We start from the raw sequence: 11,284 nt of genomic DNA, 5'->3' as shown, positions 1-11,284 counted from the left end.
TTCCTCATCTATAAAATGAGGATAATGACAGCACTTACCTATAGGACTGTGGTGACAAATGAACCATTAATTTTAAATAGTTTAGAACAATCCCTGGCACATACCAAGTGCTAATATGCAAGTGATGATGATGATATTGATGATTAAGATAAAATTAGACATGTGTCTGTATAAAACTTTTACTAATAAGGAAAAAATAAAAAGATGACCTGCAGGCTGCTTTGTGGATAACAGATTTCAGAGGGCAAGGATGAAAACAGGAAGAATAGTGAGGAGGCTTCTGCCAACGGGCCCAGTAGGTGATAATGGAGGCTCAGACCTAGCTCAGTATCTCCTGTGTGCCAGGCACTGTGTGAAGCACATATGACCTGCCTCAGATACTCCCCATTTTCTGTGAACAATCCTGTGGTCCTCCCTCTTGTCAGGTGAGGAAACTGAGTCCCAGAGATACTAAGTAACTTGCCCAAGGTCACACAGGTTCCCAAGATCAGATCTTTAACTTCTAGCCAATAATACTTTGTTTATTTGGTATACCACAGAACTTTTGGAAAGTATCTGAGGGTCCTTATTCCAGAACCATTAAAAACAAGGCAACAAATTTTTTTGGGCCAGGAATACATATGGAGCTTCCTAACAGACAAAGCAAAGAGAGAAAGCAGAAAAGTAACTCAGGTCTCTTGCACTCTTAAAGATTTGCACCTCCTGGATACAAAACTTGTCAACTCTCTGAATGCATCAGAAGGTGGAAAATAGGAGGATCTGGACCTTTAGGGCCCATGTTATTCTGGCCTCTTCCAGCCTGTAAACATAATTTCTCTACCACCTTGTACATATACATACATACACACACCCCTACATAGAGAGGAAAATCCTACAGAGTTGGTGGGTCTTGGAGTACAGTGACTGCCAGATCCAAAAATGTCCCTGAACTAGTGATACAGCCCTACAGAAACTGTCCCAGGGTTCAGAGTGTATATCCACAAACTATGTGAGACCAATTTTTCTGCTGTGGAGCTAGGATGCCCACTCTTTGTCCTAGGCATCCTCTACCATCAGTCCTTATGGGTACAAATTCATTCAGTAGCCTAAGCACCAGATAGCTGGTGAAGGGGTGTGAAAATGTGACAGCTAGCTGGTCCCACCACAGAATCTGCACCATGTGACACTCTCACTCAAATCCCCCGCCCCACCTCACTGGTAAGTCATTACAATTGTTCTTAAGATACATTTTCTCAAAACCGTTGCTATTGTGAGTGGTCATTTTGGACCATGAGGTAGCAGGTGAGTTTGGCAGAGGTACAGCACAGGAGCAGCCAGCTCTTTGGTGATCTTGGAGCTGCCACTCTAGCCCTAAACTGCCTGCCTCCAAGAGAATGATCACTTTCCATCCTGTTCCATCCATTGGTGTTTAGAGTGGTGTTTGTATGTGCAGCCAAACTGAATCCTGAACAATATATCACACTTTTCTGTCTTGACAGATGTGTCACTAAACAGAGACACATGGGACCTGTGGGGGCAGGAGGGATGAATAATGATGAAGGACAAATTGGGAATGAAAGGGTGAGGAGAGACAAAGGATGATGGCAGGGAGATGAATGAGCAGTAGAGTGGAGTGAATGTGGGTAGTGTGGGGCATGAGGGAATGACTGTGCATTCAATTTTGAATCAATTTGAATCAATTTATGGATGATACTGAGTAAATGATGGGAAAATGAGGTACCATCTAAGTGACAAAAAGTGAAAGTGGAAGGGGACTGTGAGTGAATGGGGCAATGAAAGGTGGTGAATGTGAATGGGGTTGATAAAGCAAGAGCGTGCAAGTTGATATGAGTACCAAGGATTGAAGTGTACATGAATGATGGTCTATGGGCCACAGTATGAATAAAAAGAGGCTAATTTAGGGGAAAAGTAGCAGAGAATGAAAGTCATGTGAGGCACAGAAGGAAGAATGGGGTGCACAAGGGACAGAATAAAATGAAATGGAAATGAATATGTGGTAGAATGTAAATAAGTGAATTGGGTCGAGTTTGTTTGAGTGAAGGTACTATGAGGAAGGAAACTGGCCAGAGGTGAATGAGGGGCAGACTTGGATTCAGTTCAGTCCAGTCGCTCAGTCGTGTTCAACTCTTTGCAACCCCATGGAGTGCAGCACACCAGGCCTCCTTGTCTATCACCAACTCCCGGAGTTTACCCAAACTCATGTCCATTGAATCGGTGATGCCATCCAACCATCTCATCCTCTGTCATCCCCTTCTCTTCCTGCTCTCAATCTTTCCCAGCATCAGGGTCTTTTCAAATGAGTCAGCTCTTTGCATCAGGTGGCCAAAGTATTAGAGTTTCAGCTTCAACATCAATCCTTCCAATGAACACCTAGGACTGATCCCTTTAGGATGGACTGGTTGGATCTCCTTGCAGTCCAAGGGACTCTCAAGAGTCTTCTCCAACACCACAGTTCAAAAGCATCAATTCTTCGGTGCTCAGCTTTCTTCACAGTCCAACTCTCACATCCATACATGACTACTGGAAAAACCACAGCCTTGACTAGATGGACCTTTGTTGGCAAAGTAATGTCTCTGCTTTTGAATATGCTATCTAGGTTGGTCATAACTTTTCTTCCAAGGAGTAAGCGTCTTTTAATTTCATGGCTGCAGTCACCATCTGCAGTGACTTTGGAGCCCAAAAAAATAAAGTCAGCCACTGTTTCCCCATCTATTTGCCATGAAGTGATGGGACGAGATGCCATGATCTTCATTTTCTGAATGTTGAGTTTTAAGCCAACGTTTTCACTCTCCTCTTTCACTTTCATCTAGAGGCTCTTTAGTTCTTCTTCACTTTCTGCCATAAGGGTGGTGTCATCTGCATATCTGAGGTTATTGATATTTCTCCCAGCAATCTTGATTCCAGCTTGTGCTTCATCCAGCCCAGCGTTTCTCATTATGTACTCTGCATATAAGTTAAATAAGCAGGATGACAATATACAGTATTGACGTACTCCTTTCCCAATTTGGAACCAGTCTGTTGTTCCATGTCCAGTTCTAACTGTTGCTTCCTGACCTGCATACAGATTTCTCAAGAGGCAGGTCAGGTGATCTGGTATTCTCATCTCTTTCAGAATTTTCCACAGTTTATTGTGATCCACACAGTCAAAGGCTTTGGCATAGTCAATAAAGCAGAAATAGATGTTTTTCTGGAACTCTCTTGCTTTTTCGATGATCCGGCGCATGTTGGCAATTTGATCTCTGGTTCCTCTGCCTTTTCTAAAACCAGCTTGAACATCTGGAAGTTCAAGATTCATATATTGTTGAAGCCTGGCTTGGAGAATTTTGAGCATTACTTTACTAGCATGTGAGATGAGTGCAATTGTGCAGTAGTTTGAGCATTATTTGGCATTGCCTTTCTTTGGGATTGGAATGAAAACTGACCTTTTCCAATCCTGTGGCCACTGCTGAGTTTTCCAAATTTGCTGGCATATTGGATTATACTGGACTGACTGGGATTAGATTGGGAAATGCAGGGTAGCATTCCAGTAATGGGCAGGGATCCCAGTGAGAATCAGCCCAGGTGAATGAGCTGAAACATGTATGTGAATGGAGGTAAAGATGGTCAGAGTGATAGAGGATGGAATTAAAGAGCAGAAGAAGGTGAGGAACTGGCTATTATACAGCAAAAGCAGAGAGGGTGAAAGTCACTTGGCCCAAGGTGAGTCAAGTGGGGGAAATGAGGCCCAATGTGAGTAAAAAGTGGTAAATCTGAGACAGAGTGTGACTCAGTGAGGGTACTGTGGGATGAAGTGGGAGCAACTCAGCATGAATCAGGAGCAGAACGAGAGTGATGAGTGGAAACAGGGGTTACATTGGGAATGACTTTAAATGAATGAGACAATGAGCAGCAGCATGTGAGTAAATGGAGGCAGTGAAGATAGAGGCAGTGAAAAATGAGAAAGAACAGAGGGGATCAAGCGTAGAGTAAGTATGTGTGGATAACTTGGGCTAGTGTTTGAAAGTAATACAGTTCCAGGAAATGCAGGTAATATGGGGGCAGCCTTTGAGAGGACAGAAGTGAAGAAGGGGCAGAAAGGGAGTGAATGAGGCGAGAATGAGACCCAGTGTCAATGAATAAAGCTGAAGGATGGGCCACATGAGACCACTGGATGGGAGTCATTTGATGCAGTGTCAGGCAGTGAAGGTTAAAGTAGGAAATGAGAGTCTGAGTGGGAGTGAAAGGAGGTGAAGAAGGAAAGGATGTGAGAGAGCTTGGGTTATAGCAAGTAGAGGGTTACGGAATTACAGTAACACAAGGCCCAGCGTGAATGAATATAAGTGGATACAAGACAGTGTGAGTGGACAAGGGAATAAATGGTAGAGTGAGAATGGGGGTGAAAAAGCAGTAGAGTGAACATGTATGTGTAATATATAATGTGGGGCAGAGTCTGATTAAACGGGTGTAATGTGGGGCAGATTCCAGTAAATGAGGGTGGAACAGAGCACATTAAGTGAAGGGAGGTGAAGGAGGTGCTGAGAGTGAGTAAAGGGAGGTAATGTGGAGCAGAGGGTGAGGGCACAGTAATCATATTTTATAGAGCATGAGGAATCTGAGGTGGTGGTAGACATGGTGTAGTGACTAGAGCTGACTACTCAGCGGAGTGGGGGAAATGGAGGTGATGTGGTGCAGAGTCAGTGCAAATGGAGGTGACCCAGTGGTAGAGCATGATTAATGGGAATAGAGTGGGACAGTGTTAAGGAACATCGGGGAATATGTGCTGAGTGTGAGGTTTAGCACTTGGGGCCTGTCAGTTCCTTGGGTGTCCCAAGCCCCTCTCTCCCTGCATCCCTTTCTGACATCTCTGGGTTTCTCCCTGTCCCTGTCTCCTTCCACCTCTGTGCATATATCAGTATCTTTCTTTTTTCTTTGTGTGTGTCTTTAAGAGAGCTGGCACAGGGGAAGATGGTGAGATGCCCAAACCTCTCTCTGGCCTCTGTGTTCTAAAATCTATCACCTAGCTCTTTGCTCATAAAGCCCAGAGTTCCAGTAACCCCTAGTTCTGCACACTGCAGGGTGAGTCTGGAGCAGGGGAGTAAGTTAGGACGACTTGTGGCTGTCATAATGCAGGTCTCAGGCACTATTGTAGTGATCCTGATGGCTGCCAACGTGGAGGCCAAGATCTACGAACGCTGTGACCTGGCAAAGAAGCTGGAAGCGGCAGGCCTCAACGGCTTCAAGGGCTATACCATTGGAGACTGTGAGACCCCAGTTGCCCCAAATCCCACCCATGCAGTGAGCTGCCCACCACACTCAGACCCAGACCCCACCCCCTTGCTATCTGTTATCTCCCCAGGCTAGGGAGTGATCCTCTTGGTCACCCTCTGACTGTTATGAGTAGTTTAACTAACTCTAGTTTCATCATCATTGCCTTCCCAACCATTTACCTTCATCTCTACTATCACCACCATCATTACCATCAATGTCACCACTGCTTAAATCACCATGAATGCCATCACCACTGCCATTACCAACACCTTTCCAGAGTCACCAACATCAACACCACCACCAAACCAAGATCATCACCCCCACAACTGAGAGGAAAACCATGCCTGCCCCACTCCCTCCTCCTACCCTCTTCCCTCTTCCCAGGACTCATGCCTCTCTGCTACCTTTTCCCTCCCTGCTCCAGGGCTGTGCATGGCACACTATGAGAGTGGCTTTGACACTTCCTTCATGAACCACAATCTCGATGGCAGCAGCGAATATGGCATTTTTCAGCTGAATTCCGCCTGGTGGTGTTACAACGGTGTTACACCCAGCGAGAACCTCTGCCACATGGATTGTCATGGTGAGGCAGCTCTGAGGACACACTGAAGCCCTGCCTGGCGCCTCCCCAGCATGCAGAGGGCAAGACTGCCTAAGCCATAATCTTGAGTAGCAAGCAGAAGATTTATAGGGAAAGGAGCAGAGTTGCCTGGGCTGTTTCAGATCCCAACCAGCCTGTATCCTTACCCAGACTGCCCTGAGGTGCTGTCTAGGTCAGGAGGACTCAGAGCTCCCAACCCTCACCTAGAATAGAGGCTGCCATTTTCTAGGACTAGGAATCAGGAGGGGGAAACTGTCCTGATTTGGGATTAGGATTGTCCAGGCCTAGAGGGAAGAAGCTGCTATCTGTCTGTAGGAACAGAAACAAGGTACCTCTGTGCAGAAAGGAGAGAATTTTCCAGACAAGAGTGTTGTATTGTTAAGGACAAAATTGAATAGCAGTAGAAGTTGTTCAGGGTTGGCTGAAATGGAGACTGAGGCTATCTGGGACCAGCCCAAATGGCGATTGAAGCTGTCCAAGTCCTGCCACAGTGACAGAAGAGGTAACCCAGGACTTGTCCACTTGAAGGTTGAGGTCATCCAGGACTAGTCAACATGGTGGTTGAGATTATTAACTAGTCCAAATGACAGTTAAGGTCATCCTCGTCCATCCACCATAGCAGTTAAGATCATTTAGGACCAGGCACCATGATAGCTGCAGTTGAACAGGACTAGTCAACATGGAGACTAAGGTCACTTGTAGCCAGTAAGAATGGGTGTTGAGGTTATCCAGAACCTGACAACATAGTGTTTGAAGTCCCCAGGACTGGCCAACCTTGCAGTTGAATGGTTTCCCAACAAGCCAACGTCCACTGCAGTTGAGATCATTCATAACCAAACAAAATGACAGACAGTTGAAGTCATACAGAATTGGCCAACATGGAGTCTGAGGTTGTCCAGGACCAGTCAATATGGTGGGTGAGGTTATATATAACCAGCCAACATGACAGTCAAAATCACCTAGGATCAGTCAATGGGTTAAGGTTCTTTAGAACCAGTCAACATGGTAGTTGATGTAATTCATAACAGGCTGATAAGTAAACCAAGGTCATCTAGAATCAGGCAATATAGTGGTTGAAGATATTCAGGTTCCAAGAAACCTAGAACCCCTGGTCCCTTCATATACTGTCACCCTGTTCCTAGTACCCCAGATCACTCTGTCACCTCTTCTCTTTAGAACTGCTCAACCGCCATATTCTGGATGACATTATGTGTGCCAAGAAGGTAGTGTCCTCAGAGAGTGGCATGAGTGCTTGGTACGTTCATGGGGGTGGCTTGGACCCTGGGTAGCTGGGATAGTGCCACTGTCACCCCATCAGCCTGTCCACTTCATCCCCCCTCTCTCCCTTCATTTCCCAGGGATTCTTGGAACCAACACTGTTATGGCCATGATTTATCTGAATGGCTCAGGGGATGTGATATGAATGCAAAACCTAACAAAAAAATTATTTCATGACTCAGCTTCCCAGGAATGGAGATTTTATTTTCCTCTCTGTTCTTTCTTCTGTGGATATAATAAAGGATGATATCTATAAACAATGCAAACAACCTCTGATGTCTGGCTTTCTTCATTTTTCCAGTGCCTTAAGGTGCCCCTATTCAATCACTCCCTCCATATATTCAAAGCTCTAATCAGGGGACATGAGATCACTTGGGGTGGGGCTGGAAGATAATGTAGTGATTAAGAATATAGGTTCTCCTGGGTTCAGATACCATCTCTACCACTTACTAGCTGGGTTGCCTTGTGTAAGGCACTTAATTTCTTTGTGCCCCTGTTTCCTCATCTGCAAAATGAGGATGATAGTGGTAGTAACTATCTCCTGGGGTTGTTGAGAGAATTAAATGAATTAATGTCTGTAAGGTACATAAAGTGGTACACAAAGCAGTTCTAAGTCTGGAGGTAGAAGAGTGGAGTAGGGAGGTATGAAAATTGGCTTCCCTTAAAAAGTATCACTCCTGGTTGAAGTAACTATAGGGTGTTTAATTAAGGCAAATACAGAATCTTCAGGGGAAAATTGAATTGGTTTCAGCTTACACAGGAAGCTCAGTAGGAATTGGGATTTTGAAGCATTCACATTCTCTCACATAGTACCATTCTAACTCTCAGCCCCCAACTCCTTCTTTCATGATCTATAACCAAAGTTTCAAATGACAAACTGGGAATTTAGGCCAGGAATTCAACAGCTGCACAAGGTAATAATTATTTTTACAGTCCATTTTGAGCAGAGAATTTAGGCATTTGAACTTGCCATTCTTTCCCTTTATGCTGGCCAGCCCCATTGGAAGCAGCCACCCCCTTGAGGAAACAGTCTCTCACATTCTTTGTATTCTTTGGTTGCAGTGGATATTCAACTACCCAAAGCCTTGTTTTCAGTGCTGACTTCATTCAAGATAAGCACAGATGATCATTAAGGCAGCTATCTGCACTGCATGCTGAGAAATGCCAGAGCCCCCTTCCTTAATGCCACCTGGATTTCCCCTGCCTTCATCCTCAACCAGCCTAGATGACCAAATTTCACATTTCCTTGAGGGTCCAATAAAAGGTACCATCACACTGGATACCAATTTCTGAATGAGATACTTATTTATCAAATGAAGCATAGATAAACTCTGGTGAATTTAAGTAAAAATCAGATCTTCTAAAACCCTAGCAGGTAGCTCATAGTATTTCTGGGAAGATTTCATGATCAAATTCAGAAAGGGGGAAGGTCCACACACACAGAAAAAGCCAAAATCTTGACCACAGAATAGGTCAGGGCAGATATACTAGCACTGGGACTTCCCTGGTGGTCCAGTGGCTATGATTCTGCACTCCCAATGCGGGGGGCCTGGGTTCAATCCCTGATGAGGAAATTCGATGCCACATGCAGCAACTGAAAAGATCCCACATGCCACAAGGGAAGATCAAAGACCGCAAGTGCTGCAACTAATACTGAGCGCAACTAAATAAGAAATACGGGCATTATCAATTGTTGCTTTTGAAAACTGGATTTGATGCCTTAGTGTTTCCTTCACATTGTTCTGATCATGTATCCCTTCTATTTATTTACATTTATAGTATATCATTGTTATTCCTTGAGTGGTTATCTCTAGATCTCTAATTTTATATCATGGGGTTTACTGATTCTTCCTGACCATCAAGGTGTTCTCCCTGAATTGAGCCAGAACATAAGAGAGCCCCTTGTGCTGGCAGGCCTTTGGTTTCCTGAAGAGTTGCATCTCTTTAGTTTTGCCTCAGCAGGACACCATTGACTGACATGAAGACATTTTAAGTCACACATAGAGCAATGTTATCCCTGCATTTATCACAAGATTGCAGATGAGGCTGAACTATCAGAAAAATGTCTTCAAACCTCAATGCCAGGAAATCTTTGCTTCTGAGAAGTGGCTCACTTTCTCTATATGGTTGAGATAAATAAAGCAAGTGTTTTTCCGTCCCTTTATGTCATGGCTTCCAAGAAGCTCAGAAAATAACTAGCTCAACATAATTATGAAAGATCCTATGATCTACATATATACATTTCAATTTGGCTTTGGTTTTTCCCCACTTTTCTAGTCCTGCTACTGCTGCTGCTGCTAAGTCGCTTCAGTCGTGTCCGACTCTGTGTGACCCCATAGAAGGCAGCCCACCAGGCTCCCCCGCCCCTGGGATTCTCCAGGCAAGAACACTGGAGTGGGTTGCCATTTCCTTCTCCAATGCAAGAAAGTGAAAAGTGAAAGTGAAGTCCCTCAGTCGTGTCTGACCCTCAGCGACCCCATGGACTGCAGCCCACCAGGCTCCTCAACAAATAATAATATACTAAAAACATAAGGTTTATTATATGTGTGCCAGGTATTGTTCTAAACACTCAATTGATCTTCACAACAACCATAATGGTGTAGGTATTATTACCACTCTCTTCATCATCATCCCCATTTCACAGATGGGGAAACTAAGGCGCAGAGAAGTTGGAGACTTGCCTAAACTTAGAAAGTTATTAAGGACACTTTGGCTCCAGAGTCTGTGTTCTTAATCACTATTAGTTCCTTGCCTCTAAGTGTCCTGACAGGTCGCAGGGAGGGGAGCAAATAACAACTTGCCTGTAACTTAGTCATGTCTGACTTGTGGAGTGAGGGCAGTGGTCTAAAAAGGCAGAACAGTTGAGTGAAGAAAACAGAAGAGTTGGAGATGGCATGGAAAAGTTAGATTGAAAGTTCACCAAATCATCAGGCTAGAAGTCCATAAATGCCAGCTAAAATGGCCATAACTATAGCCAAAAAATGGGAAAGAACATGTTTTCCCCGCAGACCTCCATCATTCAACATCACCACCCTATCAGGGACCTCATGGGACCTCCCAACACTCATTCTCACCCATTACTGACTCCAGAGACCCGCCCCCCATTTCACACCCTACAGACCCTCCCATCACTCCAAATACCCTCATCATTCACTCTACAGATTCCCCCATCACTGACTTTAGAGACCTCCCATCACAAACCCCACAAATGTGTCATCACACACACCCCCAAAAAAACACACCCATCAATTACCCTACACACCCTGTCACTCATCCCACATCCCCTGTCAGGCATTCCACAGATGCTATCACTCAGCTTACAGACCTCTCACTACGTACCCCCAGAGACTTTTATTGGTCATATCAGAGCACCCCTCCAAGTACTCACCCAGTAAATTCACGTCTTTACAAAGCCCATACTCACACGTGTAACTTTGCCCACAGACCACTAGCCCTGTCTCACTTTCATTCTGAGTGAACCCTCTACCCTCTTTCATCCCCTTCTCTGATGTTAAGAACAGAATTCTTATTCTGGCGAGATCTGCCTGGAATTTCCAAAATCAGTCACAACTTCTTCCGACAACTACTTTCTTGGTCCTTGACCCCCACCATCGGTGCATTCCTGATCACCGGGCAATTGCTCTTCCTAAGACCATCAGTGTTAGTAGCCCATAGTATCACTGATAGCAGTGTTCTGTAACAGCATTGACTGTGTGTGGCTGGCAATAAAAATGGCCGTGCCAATAAACCAGATCATCAAGGGAGCAGACATCTTTACAAAGGTTACCACTCTATAGCAGAGAAAGTTTGGAAAAGATGGAATTTCGGGAAGAATTTGAAAATTTGCAGTAAGAGCAGAGCCTTTTGTATAAAGACTAGCGATGGGCAAGTTATACTCACATTTTGGGGAGGTTCCTGGGAACTCATAGGTACAAACATAGAGCTGAGGACCACAGACCCCTGTGGGGAGATACCACTGGGGAGATGCAGGAGGGAGGCCAGGAATAGTGCAGCTCTCCCTGGAAACTATTATAGGGAAGAAGAGAGGCAAAGCCGGGAATGATACATTCCTCTAGAGATCAGTCAGTATGCATCACTGGAGACATAGGGAGAAAGTAGTGGGTAGTAGTCCTCTCAAGAAGATAAAATTATGGAGAT

General features: G+C 44.8%; 1 protein-coding gene across 1 annotated transcript; it reads left to right on the top strand.

The window, feature by feature from the left end:
* Positions 1-3,349: 3,349 nt before the first annotated feature.
* Positions 3,350-9,385, top strand: SPACA5 (sperm acrosome associated 5). The gene is made up of 4 exons (XM_025277190.2): positions 3,350-5,239; positions 5,672-5,830; positions 7,025-7,103; positions 7,207-9,385. Exons 1-4 carry the CDS (start codon positions 5,104-5,106, stop codon positions 7,301-7,303), a joined length of 471 nt encoding a protein of 156 aa, XP_025132975.1. The 5' UTR covers positions 3,350-5,103; the 3' UTR covers positions 7,304-9,385.
* The last annotated feature ends 1,899 nt before the right edge of the window (positions 9,386-11,284 follow it).

Source organism: Bubalus bubalis, chromosome X (genome assembly GCF_019923935.1).
Source record: "Bubalus bubalis isolate 160015118507 breed Murrah chromosome X, NDDB_SH_1, whole genome shotgun sequence".
In the NCBI taxonomy this organism is placed as follows: domain Eukaryota; kingdom Metazoa; phylum Chordata; class Mammalia; order Artiodactyla; family Bovidae; genus Bubalus; species Bubalus bubalis.
The sequence above is the reverse complement of the archived record's forward strand: the minus strand, read 5'-3'. Positions and strand labels throughout refer to the sequence as shown.